General features: G+C 32.9%; 1 protein-coding gene across 1 annotated transcript; it reads right to left on the reverse strand.

Annotated features, from left to right (window-relative positions):
• Window positions 1–3,027: 3,027 nt before the first annotated feature.
• On the reverse strand, window positions 3,028–16,699 carry LOC145665486 (uncharacterized). Its single transcript, XM_081732795.1, has 5 exons — window positions 16,570–16,699; window positions 7,871–7,975; window positions 7,328–7,400; window positions 6,610–6,709; window positions 3,028–4,035 (listed from the first exon to the last, which is right to left on the reverse strand). Exon 5 carries the CDS (start codon window positions 4,033–4,035, stop codon window positions 3,028–3,030), a length of 1,008 nt encoding a protein of 335 aa, XP_081588921.1. The 5' UTR covers window positions 6,610–6,709; window positions 7,328–7,400; window positions 7,871–7,975; window positions 16,570–16,699.
• Window positions 16,700–21,138: the final 4,439 nt, after the last annotated feature.

Here is a 21,138-nt window from a genome sequence, read left to right on the forward strand (position 1 = left end):
TTTCATTCTATACGCATAATTTTTAGCCCCTAATCCAATAAACATATCGATTTCCCACCCTTCTGGTACTTCATTAGTTAGTTCTCCCAGGTAGGATCCGATTGTAAGATTGGATTCTCTATTTCGTTGTTGTATAAACATAATGCTGTCTGTGTCACAATATAATATGGCTTCAGGCCCTACAGCAGTCAATAGGTCATGAAGACGAAGTCTTGCCCACGATGTGATGAACGAAGCAAGCACGACATTTGAAAACTTCCATGGTTTATTTTCGCTTTCAATGTCTTTGTAAGTGATTAGGAGATGACGTTGACCAATGGGTGTTACTGTTTGTACTTCGTATTGCGGTGACAGCAGGTACGTCAAAAGTCTTTCCGGAGTGTCAACGACTTTTGATTGTGGAAGATCGGTTCTCTGTCCCCATTTTCCATAAAGCGAGTTGAGGAATATCTTGGAGATATACCTCAGACCCGGGTTTGTTCTAATATTATTGTAATTTAACTGTATGCCATGATACTCCTGAATGTATTTTTGTTTATCTCCTTCGCTTTGACATGATGCAGGAAAACCTGAAGCCTCCTGCTTCATTTGAAGGAAAGAATTCACATAGTCTTTAAACAGACTACGCGAATTTTCTTCCTCACCGCCAACCAGGTTAAATTCCCAAACTTCCTTTATTTTGAGTATCTTATATCCGTTTTGAAGTGCTCTATGCAATTCTGGGGTGCAGAATGTGTCAGTAATAGCACGATCATTTTCACAATGCAAACACTCGGTAACACTTTCTTCCTCCATACATGTGCGACATAAACCGAAAAGTAATCGACCATGTGCAACATATGGCAAGATCGGAAAGAATAATTCACTTGGAGGCAAAACGGTACATTTAACTATACCATGAATACTTTCCACTTCTGGAAAGTCCGGCCCCCTATGAATTTTTGGCGCACCCACTGGCAACGGTTTACGAGCCATTACCCAAGGTTAGAGACTAGTAACGTCCAGATACTGAATATACTCCTCATTAGTACATTCATACAAGGCATTAAAGCATTCAGTTCGTCCACCATTAAATCCGTGCTTGGGAACCAAATGATCAACAAGATCATTACACTGAGTTTTAATAAACTCCTGAATGGACTTGTCGCACTTCACCTGGTTATCCCATTCACACTCCCATTTCTCAACAACGTTGAAATTACGTTCTTTTAAATATTGGGATTTAATAGTGGTCGCTTCGTACTTTTGCTGCATGGTTGTACGATGGGGTGAGGATGCGTCAAGTTGTTCGTAGCGCATATCAGGGTAACAGGTTAGGCCCCCGTGGAAAAAACACCCATGAAACTCATAAACAATATTACTAGATGGCTCATACCCATCCACCTTGTATTTTCCAAATCGTCTTTCGCCTCCATTTCCTGAATGTTGAATTACAGTACCTCTTGTTTTGCTCATATACCGCAACCATTGCAAAGCTTTTACACTTTGCCGATCGCGGTAGTCAAATCCAAGAGGCGGAATAATCGCAATTGACTCTTTGGGTAAATACAAAGTGCAGTATGTAAGCATAGCAAGACTGGCTATGGTTCCGGATGAAATGAAACACTGGATTCCGCCAGTTTTCTCCTCTACCATATCCGAAAACTTGATAACCGCTTCTGCTAAAATTTTCACATCATTGCGGCAATACTCCAACATTTCCTTTTGCAGGTCATACTGCTCGCCACTTGCAGCACGTTCTTGGTGCCAGGCGATTAATTGTTGTCGTTCTTCCGGAGCACGATTTTCAGGATTAAAATACTTAATGTCCGGAATTTTGCCTACATAATTTTGATTACTTGGTGTATTGAACAAGTATGGGAAATCTCCCTTCTTTAAATTTCCAGAAAGACCTAATGATTTTGGGAGTTTTGATAATTTCACCCCCATATAAAGAAATGTATCGCGAAAGATTAAATGATTACCGACCCGCAACTCGGTAATTTTGTGCCCCGTCATTGTCATTGATGGTGTAAAATGTTGGGTTTCAATGAGATTTTTTAAGACAGAAATGGATATCATAGCGTGATCCATTATGGCTCAGTACAATTGTACGTTCGAACTTCGGACGAGATATTAACACAAAGTTAATAAACTCATCGATGTTCTTAAAAGAAAACTCGCGTTTTCCATTTTCATTTCCACATTCAAAGCATGGTATGTCTAAACTGCTACCCTTACACTTGTAGCAAATCAATTGCGCGCAAACAAGATTTACTATATGCTCCTGTTCGTTCTCAGTATTCATATCTAGAAGCATAGTCTCTACATCAAAGATTATATACAAATACTTTTCTACCCGGTTAAGTTGTTGGTTCTGCACATAACATACATGGTCACGTTCAACATGCTTATAGCATGATTTACACAAACGTTCCCCGCATTTATGCACAGAATTATGCCGGCGTCTCAAATCAAACATAACACCACATTCATCACACACCCTAACCGTATCACATACAGTCTTGCCTCGTGCACTTACATCTTTGTGATTTTCAAAACATTCACTTGTCGGAAACAATCTATGGCAATCATCGCATTTTCGTTGCATATCAGAGGTCGATAACTCGTGGTACTTTTCACAATATGTGCACTTAAATTCACACTTATGAAAAATACTGGATTTATTGTACCCCTGCAAGCAATGATCACAAAATCCGTCGGTTCCCAAAAGTTTACGTACACTAGTTATCAGTTGGTAGTGATTATCTTCATATAAAATGTAAATTTGCTTACCACCCTTAATTCCCGGATATATCACATAAAATTCTCGTGTCATTTGATTCCTTTCGTACACAATGATCTGATACTTAGGTGCGAGGTGGTTTTGTATTTTTTTCACGTCGTTTAAAGTACACCCATTTTGATCTGCAGCGTTTATTCCTAGTTTTATAGCTAATTTCCTTGCCTGTTTCAACAATCGTTTTGGGTTTTTTTTCAATTGATATACCTGTTCATACCTTTGATCAACTCTTGCCATCCCAAGAATTACACTCTTTGGGAGGCAGTACACATCCTTTCCATAGGAAGTAATTTATCTTCCAAGAACTCACCCAATGGAAGATATTTCTTAATGGTTCGTTCACGTTTTCTTCCTCTTCCCTTTCGGAGATGCACACTATGCACCTTAAACGTAACGTCACCTCCAATTAGGAACTCCTCATTACTGTTGAGGGTATTTTCCACTATGGAAAAGAGGACCTCAGGGTTCAATTCCGATTTTTTGCGCCATGACAAATAAATTGGTTTATTTAACTTCGAGGCACTGCTCTCGATAGTTATACCTACAAAGGTGTTCTTGTCAACATCCTTTAATGTATGGGTCATTACAAAATCAAACAGATTTCGTATATATTTTTCCGGATCTTCGATTCCATTTGAACCCATACACTTAATAGTTAGCTCTGTCCCCTTTAGCCCGAAGTATGCATAATTACGGGATGTACTCCTTACAATCTTAAAATTTGGCACACCCGTACCATCCATTGTCTTAGGCACATCTTTAGAACTCACAGAACCAGATCCCACTAAGTTTATAGGTCCCCCAGAACTTGCAGAGCTTGGCCCTGGCAAGTTTATAGGTTCCCTAGAACTCATAGAACTTGATTCTGCTAAGTTCACAGGATCACCTAATAGTTCAGCAGCAGCTTCAGCAAATAAGCCATCTGTCTTACCTGCTAATATCAACTGCTTGAACTTTTCGCAAGCCTGATTTTTTATATCATCTTTGCGGAAAAATCCTATCCGATAAAGATCGCTGATATCGGTTGCGGATTTACACCCTGCTAAAATAACATTCTGCACACCCTTAAAATGGTGTAATAGCGCACGTAATAAACTATCATATTGCTCATTATACACACGCACCCCCTTGGAATGATAATTTTCTATTAGCCTTGTCCAAGTATAAAATGTAACTTCGGGTGCCTCAAATCCAAATTGCATTTGAAGATCCAACAGATTTTCTGCCTCCTTAATTAATGCCATATGTGCCATCTGTAATCAAATATATGTTCAAGTAAATTCACAGTATTTTTCACGCACAACGATAATTGTAAATCACAAATTCAGTTTCAAGTTTACCGACAATACACTTGAAAGCTTATCGATAATTGCACTAATATTTGCCGTTAACTATAATAATAAATCTTCTCGTGACTTTTCTTTCAGTTTACCGAACACACTATTTAACTTTATCGGTAAATTCTTCAATAGTTTCCGCTTTCACCAGTTTACAGTTTGCCGTAATAAAATTTTCTTCATGCTAATTGCACCACGTAGTATAAACCAGGAACGTCTTCACAATTTCAATAATTCTTCACTACCGACTGACCGCTCAATTTTACTTAACTTATATACACGAAAATATTGTAAATTCCACACGAAGTTTTCCGAACATTAACGAAATTTTCCGAAGATTGCCGAAAATACCAATCCTATACTAACACTGTTTATTGAAAATATAATTAAATGTTTATCAACAGATCCTGATAACTATAACTCCGTAAGTTTTTCACTTTACAGAACCGGTAAATCCACTCACAGTTTTTGATAACACTAAATGACAAAATCCTGTAATATTTATCTAACTGTTTTACAATTGCAGCACACAACGTACAAACAGGAACGTCCTCTATACTGATTCGCCGCGGCTTGCTGCGCCGTATTTATACTTTCGGAAATGTAATCTCGTACCCAAACGCATTTAGTTTGTAATCTCGTACCCAGATACATTTACTTTAAAGTCTCGTACCCAATCGTGTTCAGTTTGTAATCTCGTACCCAAATAATTTAGTTTGTAATCTCGTACCTAGACGACATAAAATATTTTCTAAAGTAATAATGTTATTTTACAAACATGTATTATTTAGTTATGTGACGTTCTGGAAGTTTCCCGAATTTAACCGAATGTTTCCGAATATTTAATTTTACGGGCAATAATATTTTCATATTTGAAAAAATGAACATATCTGATGTGAACATTCCAAAGAATAAAAAATCATTTCAAAATAACACTGGCAATAAAAAATCCAAGTAGTAATAAACAGAAACACAAATTAATAAAAAATAACATAGTAAACAAAGCATATCAAAGAAGAAATAGTTTAGCAAAAAATCAATTAAGAAACAAGGTTAGAAAAAAGGTTTAGAACAGTTTATGACCCAAAGCATCAGAACTTTATCAGACAAACAATATAGCAGAGATTTAAAGAATATAGATAATTAATCAATATAGGTTAGCAAAACCATATTTAATTTAGCCAGTTATTAAAACAAACGATAGCATAGAAATAGCAGATTTTAAAGATAATGCAATTTTATTCAACAAAGAATAGCAAAAGATAACATTAGGATAGTTAATTATTAGAAATCGCAGTTAAAGGCCATCCAACAACAACATAACAAAGACATTAATAGAATAGCAATAGTATAAAAATTAGCAGAGAATAAACAAACTTGAAACCAAATAAGAAAAAAAGAAGAATGGTTAGGAAAAGTACATTTAGTTTAAAAAAATTATTTAGCAGTTTACAACTTTTAACAAGTTTCGAAACATTTAACAATTATTTTTTACACAAATATTTATTGGATCCCAACAAAGTTGGTCAGAGCTTATTTTAGTACACTCACATATTATTCGAACATGTTATACATGTAAACGAATAAAATAATTAGAATCATAGATTGTTCAGAGCTTCACTTCATAGGAAGCGTACGAATTAAAATTGTAAAATATCATAAAATGTATAAGTAAACAAAACTAACACACACACACATTAAATATTTTTTCTGATAATGTAGTTTTTATAATACAATTTTTTAAATTCTGTTTTAATGTATTTTGTAACGCATTATTTATTTATTACTAAAAATATTATTCACTTGTAATGTTAGTTTTCATTAAGTAAGTGTTAATAATATTTGTATCTTTTACTTTGATAGCCATTTATATTCTAACTGATAAAATGAAGAATTTCTTGTATTAGTAAAACTTTTTCATATTTCTAATTTACTTGTGTCGATACTTTGAAATTGTTATACGTATAAAAATGTATTTAGATTATACAAAATGAAAAATACAAGTTAAAAAAACAATGATGCAATTTTAAAATTAAAAAATGCAATGCGTAAACAAAAAGTGTAACTTTGAAAAATAAAAAATGTTTGAAAAAATTTTTCTGCACACGTTCATAAAAGCAGTTAATTTTGTTTTTATAAGTTAATTGTAAACGTTAATGTTTTATTTTCAATTGACATTAAATTCTTGCAATGCAATTCTTTATATGTTTACATGAAACTTTTGCAAAATAAAAAAAAATGCAAAAAAAACTAATTAAAATTTAAATGAGTTGCAAACGAAAATTTAATTTTACATGATCTTAAATATTCATTAAGTTTGTGTACTTAAACACATGTAAAGTTAATTTACTCAAAATTATTTGTATGTCTTTAATTATATACTCTTTATATTATAGTTTCATTAGATTAAAATATTGTTTTTATTAATTCATTTATGTAAGTAACAAATATTTTATTTCTATTTAACAAAAAATGTATATGAACGCTTACCGCCGCTGGTAAGACAGGAAATCCTTATCTAAATGTTCTTAGATGTCAAATAAAATATGAGAAGTGGTAAATTCACACTTGAGGATGAAACACTTGAATGCTGTAAGAATAAAGAAAGACAATATTACTTTACATGAAACATTATAAAAATTTGAAAATGTGTAATACTAAACTGTAGAAATTAATTTGCAAAAATTTAACTATGTTGCATGCTACAAAAAATTTTTAAGTGGTGTTAACAAAACTGCATGCTAAAAAACTTACATGTGTATTGCGAACAAAAAATAAATTCAAAGAAAATTGTACGTAAGAAAAATTTATCAGCTGTTAACAAAAAAATGTATGTTGTAAACGGAAACATGTTACAAACTTTATGTTGTGCAAAACAAATGCAGGTTCTCAAAAAATAAGTAATGCAAAATAATTCTTTCATAAAGTAATCTGCATGTTACAAACTGTTACAAATAATGCACGCTATGACAAATGAAATAATGCAAAATAATTCTTTCAAAAGTAATCTGCATGCTACACAAGCTCAGAGCAGCTACGCTGTGAACTTGTAAATAATTCGTTTGCTGAGCAAACTCCTTGTTAACTTTAATTTGATCGCTTCTTATTAATTTAACCTCTCGTAATAAATTACTCGAACACTTACAGTGTGAACTTACAAAAAATTTCTTAAGCACAAACTATTATGTAAGTTACCAATGATACTTACTTTACTTCTGTGAAGTGCGATACTTTGGAATTCTGAATTCCGCTGCAACTTTTACTGCAATTAGCTGCCTGCCCTGAAACAATGAAACATTACTAAGTAACACTTGTAATTTATTTTCCTAATCATTTTTTAATTGGTTCTTATTAATTTAACCTTTCGTAATAAATTACTCGAACACTTCATGTGAACTTACAAAAAAAAATTCTTATCTTTTACCGATCACTTGGTACACAAGCTCAGAGCAGCTACGCTGCGAAACTTACAAAAAATTTCTTATTTTTTATTGGTTCGTATGCCAAAGCATACTCCTAAGAACACTTACAGTGTGAACTTACAAAAAATTTCTTATCTTTTTATTATTTCGCTTCTTTTTTTATTGGTTCGTGTTATTTAAAATAACACTCGTTTTTAAAATAAGAAGCTCAGAGCAGCTACGCTGCGAAACTTACAAAAAAATCTTATTTTACTATTTCGTATTATTTTCAATAATATTCTTGCACCAACATAAATGGTCTATTTAAGTACAAAAGGAATAAAAAATACCTTTGGTAGCAGAAAATATCTTGCTCCTCTGGTACTTTTGGGTGGTACTTCTCGATACTTTTTAGTACTACAGCAGTAATAATGGTATTGCCACAAAAGGGTAACCTAAAATATAACGTAACATATGTTAGAACATATGTTGTAGTATAAAACCTTATACCTAACTATATATCTATATTTACATTAGAGATATATCTATATCTACAACTATAACTATATCTATCTATATCTATCTATCTATATCTATAACTATTTTTATATATATCTATATCTATAAGTATATCTAACTATATATCTATATCTATCTATATCTATATATCTATAATTATATCTATAACTATATTTATATATATCTATAAGTATATCTAACTATATATCTATATCTATCTATATCTATATATCTATATATAGCTATATATATCTATCTATATCTACAACTATATCTATCTATAACTATATCGATATCTATCTATATCTATAACTATATCTATCTATAACTATATATTTATATTTACATTAGAGATATATCTATATCTATCTTATATGTTAGTATAGTATATGGTATGCCTTATATAAGATACAAGAACATGATATTGAGTATATCTAAAGATATATATTTCTGAAATATGTATAAATCATTTGGTTCTGTTAGAATTAAATTTTCAAATATCAGTACTATAAGATACTAGGAAGAGGTGGCAGGAAAAAGGCATACAGGAGATGTCAATGGCGTTTTGATAAGTTACGAGAAATCTAAAGGAAACATTTATAAAAAGTCTACGAAAACAGAGTACAAAAAAAAACAATACAAAGAAAAAAACAAAGGCAAGCATAAGAAAACATGCATAATGACAAAACAACAAATTTGGATTATACACAAACAGAAAGCTTCTGCTATATACAGAAAGATAAAAGACATATAATAGCTAATGTCAAATAGTTTGGGTTAGGTTAAAGAAGTTATAATAGAATAACAGACAATCACTTTGAAAAAATACAAGTAGTAGTGCTAATAATAGTAAATAGCAGTAGAAGCCAAGCAAGAAAAATACTAAACACAATAAAATACCAAGCAACCATTTTAAGAAATATATAATGCTAACACAATAAGGAACCCATACACCACTCTTAAAATCATCTACAGAGAGGCGCACAATTGGAAATTCTAAGAGACATCTAATAATAGAATTGGTAACAGACATATAATAGCAAACAGGGAGGCAAAAACTTTTCAAATAGCTTAAGCTTAGTTTAGGATAGGAAAAAACTTGAGTATGCATTAGTTAAAAGCACCATACTGGTTTAGCATTAATTAAGAACTAGCAAACTAATTAGTTAGCAAGTAAAAGCAGGACATGAGCTTAAGTTTAGAGTTTAGGAAACATTTAAAGCTTAGTTGTTGTTTTGTATGGCTGCAAAACACTGTCACTTACTCTGAGGGTAAAACATAAACTAAAAAGTATTTGAAAACAAGATCCTAAGACGAATATTCAGTCCTCGGAAATGGAAAATGGCGGAACTACATAATTTATATGGTTTACCCAACATTGTTAGGATCGTCAAGTCTAGGTGGGCAAATCATGTAGCTAAAATGGAAGAACGCTTTCAAACTCTTGACTGGAAGACCAGTCGGAAAACAACCATTAGGAAGACCTAGGCGCGGCTGGAAGGAGAATATTAAGATAGATCTCGCAGAGATTGGAATACAAAGTAAAAATTGATGCAAGAATAGAAGTCAGTGGAGAGCTTCTGTGAACATCCGGGTTCCATAGGCCATAAAGTTAGTTAAAGCTTAGTTGCGGACAAAATCTTAAAAGTTTAAAATAATTCAAAACAAATTATTCAGATCATGACCGTATTGGTCTTTATTGTAAGTCATTGGCAATTGACGAATGAGGCAAAGCACAAATACAATAAATTAAATTTAGTTCAGTACAATAACAACAGGAATAAAAGTAGCGGCAGCAAAGTAAAAGAGGAAATCATGTAATACAATAAACAAAAAGAAAATATTTAGCGATCCATACCACGGAGTCGTTGAAGGACAGATATATTACATAACAAGTAAAGGTGGGTGGGCAAAATGAAGAATATGTTAGCTACAGCATAGTTGGAAAATCCAAAGAAAAGCGAATCAGGACGTAATTTATGTAAAATTGGAAGCCCATCAAAATTAGGGTACCACACAATAAGTTGGAATAGCTTAGGTTAAGACAGGTTACATAAAATAAGTCGTCAGACTCAAGCAAGAGAAGATACTAATCTGTAAGAGATGGCTTATTAATGGAACTTTACTTAGTTTTTTACCTACTTCATCATATTATTCTATAAAAAGAGATAGACATACATGAAAAAAAAGAGAAATATTCAATAGAGATAAACCAAGGAAAGAAAGAGACAATTTAAAAAGCCGATCAAGGAAAAAGTAAAATAAAAAATAGGTACAAATAGTACAAAAGGTGAAATAGAAATCTAATAGCATTCTGCATAGAGCAAATAGGTAAAAATAATTAGAGAAAAAACACAAAGAAAAGAAACTTTGATTAGAAAAAAAGGGCATACATGCAAAGAAAGAAAAAAGAGACATACATGCAAAAGTTTACATGGTAGTAGAAGAAAAAAGGTTAGATTACAAGCGGAACAAAGAAATAACCGCAAAACAACAAGCAGTAGCCGATATTCGATAGTTCACACAACCAATAGGAGTAGTAATAGTAGTAGCAGTGGTAGTACTAATAGAGTATTAGTAGCAGTAATGATGGCAATACTAGTAGTAGTAGTAGTAGTAGTAGTAGTAGTAGAATACTAATAGTAGTAGTGGCTAACAGTGGTAATACTAGTCTGTAATAGTAGTAAAGGTTGTAGTAGTAGTAGTAGTAGTAACAGTAATAGTAGTAGTAGTAGCAGTGGTAGTACTGGTAGAATACTAATAGCAGTAGTGGCTAACAGTGGTAATACTAGTCTGTAATAGTAGTAAAGGTTGTAGTAGTAGTAGTAGTAGTAACAGTAATAGTAGTAGTAGTAGCAGTGGTAGTACTGGTAGAATACTAATAGCAGTAGTGATGGTAATACTAGTAGTCGATAGTATTAGTAGTGGTAGTGCTGATAGAGTATTAGTAGCAATAGTGATGGTAATACTAGTAGTAGTAGTAGTAGTAGTAGTAGTGGGAGTAGCAATAGTAGTAATACTAGTACTAGGGGGTAGTACTGGTAGAATACTAGTGGCACTAGCGGCGGGGACAGTGGTAATACTAGTAGTTGGTAATAGTAGTAGCGATAGCAGTAGTACTAATAGTAGTAGTAGTAGTAGTAGTGGGAGTAGCAATAGTTGTAGTAATAATAGGAGTTCATGCAGCTTCAACGATCGTGTGTTTTTACATATATAAAGTATCTGTAATTCAGAACTTAGTTACTTAAGAACCCAAGGTAAATACATATGTAACGGCCTCAACTAATACAGATTTACTTTAAATTAGATACTTTCTGTTACATATACATTAAGTTTCCATATACGTAGACTCTCATTGGGTAAGCATTTATCTAATGTAGGGTTCCAGGGTAAGCATTTTACTTTGAACTAAATTAGTGACTATTTATAAGAAAAAGGGATGCCTAAATTTAATCATTATTATTGTTAGCATGAAAATGAGTCTTTACAATGTATCAGCTATATTTTCTAACAATATCAATAACTTGGTCCTATTTGCAAATATAAGTTGAACAAATAATGAACCGGTTTTTTCTTAGTTTCGCATGTGTCAGTGTCTTGAACAATAGTATTCACATTGAATTGAAACAAGTGTTTCTGCTTCTATTATTCATATTGACTACTCCTCATACTTTCACGAATATTAACAGCGTACAGTTCTTTCGCCTCTGATTATATTGAAATCTTCTAATTAAATGCGTATCCTACTTATAGTTAAAATTGCGTCCATTTAACTCGAATGTATGCCATACTCAATAGTAAAATTGTTGGGGGCAGTGCTATGAATTCTTGGTTCAACAAATCCTGTAGCGTTCTCATGACAAAAACAAGTGTTTTGTATAAATTGTAGTAAACAATCAGCGTAATCGTGGGTTTCCTGCCACTTTTTATATACTATTTCAACAGCTTTCTTTGTAAAGCAAATCAATATAAAAATCATTTCTCATAAGGGACCGCGATGGTTCAGTGAGCCGGTGGGTGTAGCCGAGCGGTCTGAGGCGTTAGGCTGATAATTGTGAGGTAAAGCCAATTGGGGGTTCGAGTCCCTCTGTAGTAGCAAGGGTGAAATTTTAACTGTCCTCGATGTTTCTGTGTTCATGTCCCTGTCGTGCCTAGTAGTTTGAAAAGTGGTTAAAGTAGGAAATAAGTCAGGAAGTTTAAAAAGTGGTAGAGCATTCACCTACGGTGTTTGGGGTCCCGGGTTCAAACCCTGCTCCCTCCAAGTAAACTTTGTAGTGGACAGCATCGTGTAAATGGGTTTTTTCTCGGTGTTTTCCCGTTTCCTCCCACTTTCTTCATTCCACCTTTTTCATTCATTACTCATCATTACCGTCTCCTTTAGCCTAACCGGCATAACCGCGGGACTCAAAGATTTCATTTCATTTTTCATTTTCTCATAATCACCATAAACTGAAAGATACTGATCCTCTAACAAGTACATACAAAATTCCCTCTGCCCCAATCTTAGTGTCCGGTCTTAGTGTCCATGTCCGATCAAGTAATTTCATAACAATTTTAAATCTTATATAAATTGTGGTGGGACCCCACCCCGCCTTTGGCTTACATTTGAAAGAAAATTGGTAAGTATTTTTCGAAAGTCATAATTGTGGGACGCTAAACTAAAATATGTCATCTCAGTATAATAATAAATTTCAAAGAATAAGTTGAGATATGGTAGTATCCCTGGTTGTATGCAATCCAGCGGTACATAAGTGCTTATCTAGTCTACATAACATTTCAGGCACTTTTCTATTAAATATGTTTGGTATCGTTCCCTATATAGTTAAACCTGCTGTACGCTAAGCATTTTAAATGTCAAAATATACAAGTTTCGGCATGTCCTCAAATAAGTCATTATCCAAGGTAGCCTAGAAATCTAAAATTCTCAATTCCAATTCTATATGTATTTCTGAGTATTGTCCTGAACATCCCACTAATCAACCTTACAAGTATTGAGGAGTGCTATAACATTTCTCGCCGGCATCAAATATTTTAAGGAAGCTAAAGACTCTATTTGTTAATTAAGAAATTTCATTTAAAATTTTTTTTTGTCCATCTAAACATTTTCTCATTTGTATTATCAAACGGAAATAAATATAAAACAAATCGGGTACGGTAATATTCAAATATTACTGTAAACAAGGCTGCTAAAAAAACACAATTTATGTATACTGTTCAACTTATTTTACATAAATACGGAACTAATAGCTAATTTGATAATTCTGATATAAAATTATGATTCCAATAATAATATTGAAACTCAGTCGAGTACAAATCAAATTTAGTTTCCGGAAATACTAGTTTCAATAAAGTCAAATAGTACGCTACAAACAAAATTCAAGAGTACTATAACTCGTTGTATCTGAAATTGTGTCTACGGACCCTGTAATCATCATTATTTCTTAATAAAATGTAATCTACAAACTAAAATACCGTGTAATTAATCTAAATACCAAATCAGTACAACTACTCCTTTATATAGTCTTAGTATTAATCAATTTGTCCTCATACCAAAATATTTCCTATATTTCTTTAATTGTGGGGAAATCAGTGATAGAGTGCTTACTTCAAAGCCAAGTTAGGGCATTATAACAATGTCCATAGATTTTTTCGAGGTTCTATCTATTTTAATGGATCAAAATAACCACCATTTCCCTCATAACTTAGCAACTATAATTGCAAAAAGTCGGAATTATTCCTCAAATCATTATAAGTGTTAGTTTTTCCTCAAGTGACTTAAAACATTATAATGCAGTAAACAAAGTGAGAGAATTCTTTAAATTTGTTCTCCAAAACTTAAAAAAAAAAACGTGTGTGCCGTCCGTTTTTAAAATTACTAACAGCCTTTAGAATCTCAAACCAAACAAAGCGGCGCTACTAATTCAATAATATATGCCTCATATAATTACACCGTTGGAGGTTCATGTCTCAAATAGCCATAACTTTAAAACTTATGTTTCGCCACCCATTAAAAACTAATAACTTAGTTCATACACTCTATCCAGTGTCCTTAAGTGTCAATATTAACTGTATTACGCTATTTCATCAGTTATAAATCTATTCGCTTTGCTTCACTCTATGACATCCAATAAATTAAACTGCTATTTCGCTCTACGCAATTTCTACTTTCATTTAAACTGCTCCCCATAAATTTAATTTTATATGCGTCCAAAAGAAATAACATCTATAAAGTATTAAAGTTTTCTCGGAGTATCATATACGGCTTTAACACGGTGGAGATCCCCCATGTTACTTCCTGTGGTTCAGGAATATAATAATAAAATATAGGTCCGTGTCTCCTATAGCCTAGCTGTTAAAAGTAATAATAAAGCTTGTTTCTTACTAATCAATTAACATACACGTCCTAGTTGTGGGAAACCCACCAATGGGGAAGCAACGCTAAGCTATACTTCAAATAGCCACAGTTCTAAATGAACTCTATGTATTATCTTGGACTTTAAACGTAATTTTACTCAATAACCGTAAAATTGAAAAAGTACATTTTCGATGAGTTATAATCCAAAAGATCTAAGTGGGAAAATAAAATTCAATTACAAAGCTAATATAAGAAATAACATTACGGTCAATAAGCGTAGACTCCTCTCATTATGCGGTGTAAAGCATCTAGATGTTAATGGAAATTATTCTACAATTACATCTCATGACTTGTCCCTAGCTGGACATTCTTTATTTTTTACTGCTACCAACTCGCTGGATACTCACAAAATTTTATAATTCAAACCCTTTAAACTTAATTATTCTGTCACGCACCAATTCCTGTAACATTGGCAATGCCCCCCCTTTCATATAAAGTCAATACTTTATACTATCGGTATGTAAAATCAACAATAAAAAGCTTAGTATTCGATGACTATAAGGAAACATCCTAAATGTAATTCACTAGACTTGACATCATAATTTAATGGTCATATTACAAAATAAGGAAAACAAACGTAATGATGATAAAGGCACTGAAAAACAACCAAATAAGATAATATTCTTGCAATTAATCCTTTTTTCGCAAAACGAAGGAATCTCTCTTTATATATAATCTCAAATTGATTCCTAGTTAGAAAACCTTAAACACCAACGTGATAAATACGCATTTCATATTAGTAAACTTCAATAAATCACTTCAACAAATAATGTTTCCTACAACTTTGATTCAATTCTGTACTGCACAATAACGAAATACAAAAAAAAAAAAAACAAAGTTTGAAATTAAGCTCAAAATGTGCAAAATTCCAACTCAATAATAATAATAATAATAATAATAATAATAATAATAATAATAATAATTATAATAATAATAATAATAATAATAATAATAATAATAATAATAATAATAATAATAATAATAATAGAGCTTCTTTACTGCTAAACTTTTTAGCGTATGTGCCTTCGGCAATTAATTCTTTTATTCCTACAAAGTAATATTCAGCTTTGCTTTCCATTGTTTATTAGTTTGTTCGTTTCATTTAAAAAAAAATCGGTGCTAAACAGGTCTATAAACTCAAACTTAAGTACAATCAACATAGTGAAACAAATCTCTTTTAATAAAACAAAGTTTAAAAACGAAATATCAATTTCATGAATCAATCAATCTTTGCAATATTTAATTCTATATTTTCTACTAGCAGCGTTCACCCCGCTTCGCTGGGGTCACCCCGGAACGCAATAAACCTTGTTAATTAGATAATTTTTACTTTTTCGCTTTCAAGTGATATGATAAAAACCATAGTAGATTGCAGTAAATGTTAACATTATATCGCCTGTCATTTATGTTAACCCGCCGAGTGACACGGTCATGCGGGTTGCATATAAATACGTTTATTTTTACCTATGATGAACTAACAAAGGATTTGTACGTTATGGACACTTGAATGGTCAATTATCTCAAGACACTGGTAATTGAAAATTAAAGTGATATGATAAAAACCATCTAGGGTCCAAATCCTAATAACCCCCCAAAAATGAAAGAAATTGGTTCAGCCGTATTAGCGTGATGAGGGAACAAAGGATTTGTGCGTTCTCTTTTATATATAAGACTAGCAGCGTTCACCCCGCTTCGCTGCGGTCACCCCGGAACGCAAGAAACTTTGTTACTTAGATAATTTTTACTTTTTCGCTTTCAAGTGATATGATAAAAACCATAGAAGATTCCAGTAAATGTTAACATTATATCGCCTGTCATTTATGTTAACCCGCCGAGTGACACGGTCATGCGGGTTGCATATAAATACGTTTATTTTTACCTATGATGAACTAACAAAGGATTTGTACGTTATGGACACTTGAATGGTCAATTATCTCAAGACACTGGTAATTAAAAATTAAAGTGATATGATAAAAACCATCTAGGGTCCAAATCCTAATAACCCCCCCAAAATGAAAGAAATTGGTTCAGCCGTATTAGCGTGATGAGGGAACAAAGGATTTGTGCGTTCTCTTTTATATATAAGATGTATAAAATTAGCTAAAGTTTTCTTACCTTAATTCTGCATAAGCGCTGAAACAATCTTCAATGTCAATACACCTATCTGCAGAAATCAAACACCAAACTAGTACACCAATAAATTCTAATACGACCACACAATAAAATCTTCTCTATACCAAGCGCAGTACTCAGCATATAATAAAACGGCTATGGTCGGTCATGTATTTATAAAGCCACCTCAATTCCGTCAAAGCATAAGTTCATTTACCTGCCCTCCCTTCTCCTATCTATGATTAGTTACAAAATATCTTTCAGCTTTCTACTGGTATGCTTATTTAAAAAAAAAATAGATAAAATCTGATTTCCTCATGCGTTTTCATCAGATATAATAAATGAGGGGTCAGTCTCCTGCCTTGTCCTAGTTTTTGGGTTAAGCAAACAGTTAACCAATTTATTTATTTTATTTCTAGCCAGCATGTTATTCGAAAATAAGATTGGACATAGAAAAATTGTGGAAACCGTTTACTGATTACATGGCAATAACCTCTGTAAATAATGACCCCAGTATACATAGCACTTTCTTTCCTTAACTAGCATTCCATCAAAGTAATCTTTAGTGGCCATTCCTTTCAAATCGTCTATTGGTACACAATTAGAGGCGTCTTGCAGACATAAATATCTTCAAATAAGTAAATCTTAAAATATCTAAAGAGTCGCCATAAAGTGGTTCTTTAGATAATATCACTCATTGGGCCATCACTGCAGATAATATCATCTATAGGAGAAAGTCCCATAGAGGTTCAGAAAATAGCACTAAAAATCAAAGCATGTATTTATTTCAACATTTGTGGCTATTAATCAGATACTGTCTACATTTATAACTCGTCAACCGTCCTCATTTCAAAAATATTTTATAGTTCTTGTGTACATCAGAATAGACACAAGCATCAAAAATAATATTTCAACAAGCTGTATTTCAATTAGAGGTAAATGACATATATAAAATAAATATGTTCCACATGCTTTCAAGACTGAGTTCCAAATTTCCAATATCAACGAATATTCCGCTTCAATCACACCAAAACCTATTGCTAAGGGTTCATTTCAAACAGGTCATATATCTTGTCTCATTCTCCGACTCATTGTAGTACAAATATCTGCCACATGATGTCGCCAGCTCCTTATACGCAAAGAGAAATTTATCTTTGAAAGTATTAACACACAAAGAAAGATGCATAGCTGGTTTGTCTTTAATTTTCTTTCAGCAACGTACCGTAAACCGTTGTCACCGCTGTACCGTAAAAAAATATCAAATATTTTTATACTGTAATTTCCAGTATTTATAATTCCACGTACTTAAATAGATCAACTATTTGTTCCTAAATAATTATAATATATGAAAATGTTATTATAACAATAAATAATTCTAAGTTGTTCGGAAAAAATCAAGTTCATTCTACAAATAATTAAAAATTAAAAAAAAAAAACTCCGGAATCATAAGACCACGATCTGTGCGGTTCATGTGTCATCGGAGTGCTACGTCAAAAAACATCAGTGGTGATATCAAAGGTAACATGTCTTCTTACTTAAGTTAAAGTATTGGGTACACATACAAAGTATGCCGGAAAATACCATTAGCGTCCACGGCTACCGAGCGGCATATATACAAAGCGGGCGGGCAAAAAACTCGCGACGGTAATGGCGCCAGCGGAAAGCTAACATTCAATACAGTGCGGCAATCGGTAATATACAAAGTAGACGGGCGGAAAAAGTATAAAGGGAACTCGCATTACGGTCAGACAGTAATGGCGCCAGCGGCACCATCTGCCACGCGTTATCACTTCAATTACATACGTCATACTCTTTTCACAACTTCAATTACAAAAACTAATTACTTCAATTACATACACCGTACGCAATCATAATTTCAATTACACACGTCATACTCTTTCATGATTTCAATTACATACGTCATACCCCATCGTGATTTCAATTACCCACGTCATACTCTTTCATGAGTTCAATTAGAAAAACTAATTACTTCAATTACCATTTTCTTCAGATATGTTCCCCTATCCTACTGTCCCATCATTGATAGTATTTGATTTCATTCTGTCGCGTAAGCAGTTTGTAAAATATTCAGCCCTGTCCCGACTTACACTAATACTTTGTACTTCGAATTTGATGGAAATGAACGGCAAAGTCGAATGCCAATTATTCCAAATTTAAGCTAAACACCAATTTTATTTTTTCTTAAAAACTTTTCTCACAGCCAAACCACAGCAAAGCAGCAGAAATCGAAGGAACGTATATTGTGGCTAGGTACCCCCTATAATTTGGGCATAATAACGCTTCACTACTTTACTCTTCATTTTTGTCCGAATTCTTTTGCGGGGTCCTTTTGGAGTGGAGGAAACTGATAACATGTAACAAATTATTGTCCAGAATCTGATCTGCAAATAGTCTTATACATTATTTTCAAGACATCAGCAAGCATCACCTACTGATCAGTGGTCAACACTATTCTAACCAAAACAATGAAAATATAGTCGCAACCACATGTGTGCCAATTTACAAGTCTATCAATTTAAATACAAAGTCAAAAGGTTATACTGATCTTGTAGCGACTGGCTGTGTTACTCAATGGAAATCAGACTATAAATTAATATTTCGACTATTCCCAGCATGAAAATGAAATGGAACATTATCCACTCTCTATTTTACTACTGCTGCTGTCACATAACGTTTCGAGGGAGCACCATTTCTCTCGCCTTTAGGTAGTCTTTTTAGTTTTCATTTTTGGCTAACTTCCAGGAAACTAATAGGGGTGACAGGAAACTAATAGGGGAGGAGCCAGAGGGCCTCCATATGCACCACCACCCTCTGATCCTTTGGGACATATATTTCTGTATTACCTACAGTTCAAGGAAAATTTGTAACCATGTTCCCAAAAAATAAAACTGATGTTACTATAAAATCGCGGACCTTTCTTTGTTAACCAACAGTGATCTTACGAAAAGCGTATACCTTTACGTTGACGGTCCTAGAAATTCCCTTAATTATGACAGTGCCATGAAAAATACCTACCTCGTTGGAAAGCTTTTTAATTTGAAACCCTCTTCTTAAAGAAATCAAACTCATGAAAACGAACATAGTTTTGCTTGCAAGTAATTGAAAAACAGCAAATGCAGATAAAAGTAAGTAAAATGTCAATAAATAAATAAAAGCACTTAATAAATAACTACATAAATAAACGAATGAAATAATATTTTTTTGCAGAATACCAGAAAAGTTATGGAACGTAACAAGATTTACTTCAGATGGTTCTGCCAATTCTATGTATGTTTTGTTTGTATTTTCCGTTTTAATGTACATTATCCGTGTGCTTTCCATTAATATCTGGAGGTAATCCGGAGCTACACCATGCATACCTTTGTCCTGTATTAAACGATTTGACAGGAATGAAACATCATAGATATATGAACACCGCAGGCAATGCATTGCTGGTTAACTTCTGTACACCTTATGCATTCAGAAATTGTAAAGAAACCGTTTATGTTGACAACCAATCGTGATTGGACTATATTGATATGTTGTATTTATTAACGCATGCGATGGATCAACGACAAAGACAGCACTTTTCTAGACATCATCTGATATGTAAATTAATCCTAGAGCAATCAGTTAAAGTCAGGGTGCTCACGCAATGTGCTTATTATCGAGAATGAGAAAACATTTTGTAACACACTACGATGAAAACATAAGAAATATGTAACAAATATATATATATATATATATATATATATATATATATATATATATATATATATATATATATATATATATATATATATATATATATATATATATATATATATATATATATATATATATGAAAGTAAATTATTCATACCTCAAATCTGCACCCTGCTGTTCTCTTTCTGAACAATCTGGATCTCCAGAAGAGACTTCATCTTCAGCAGATACATCCAGAATTAACCGATTCGCTTTTTGAAGCTCAGAATATTAGCGCGGGTGATGTACACGCAGGTGTGACTTCATGTTAGAAGTATTTCCACATTTGTGAGACACAGTCAGTAAACATTTTGAACATCGCACACAAGGCCCACCATATTTAGTATCTGTCCATTTTTCAAAATATTTCCACAGAGATACATTTCTTTTTCCTGTTGAACTACCACAATCTGCGTTTTCTTCAGCAATTTTTATGATCCCTGCCTCTCGTTCCAAATAGTAACTACTGGTATGGCATTTCAATCACAACACAACTGTGTGAGATCCAACAACAATCACAGAGAAGATTGTCACGGTTACCAAATTTACGAGGGAGAAAATTCGCGAAAGCACTGGATTCTTTTTGCAAGATTTTGATTTTCAAAAACTCTTACTTTATACATCTATCTGGAAGAAAAATAATAGTTCTTATCTTTGGGGGGGGGGGGGGTAGGAGGCGTTTGATAGCACTTTCTTCTTTCAAATGAAGAAACAAAGATGTAGGCGCCAACAAACAATTTGTACATTAAAAAATCACTGTTTTGCATTAGGTGGCCTTTAATCAAGTTGGCAGAGACAAATTAAATCATACAACAATCGAGTTGAAA

The sequence above is a fragment of the Thermobia domestica genome, chromosome 11 (assembly GCF_964235325.1).
Source record: "Thermobia domestica chromosome 11, izTheDome1.hap1.1, whole genome shotgun sequence".
Classification (NCBI taxonomy): Eukaryota; Metazoa; Arthropoda; class Insecta; order Zygentoma; family Lepismatidae; genus Thermobia; species Thermobia domestica.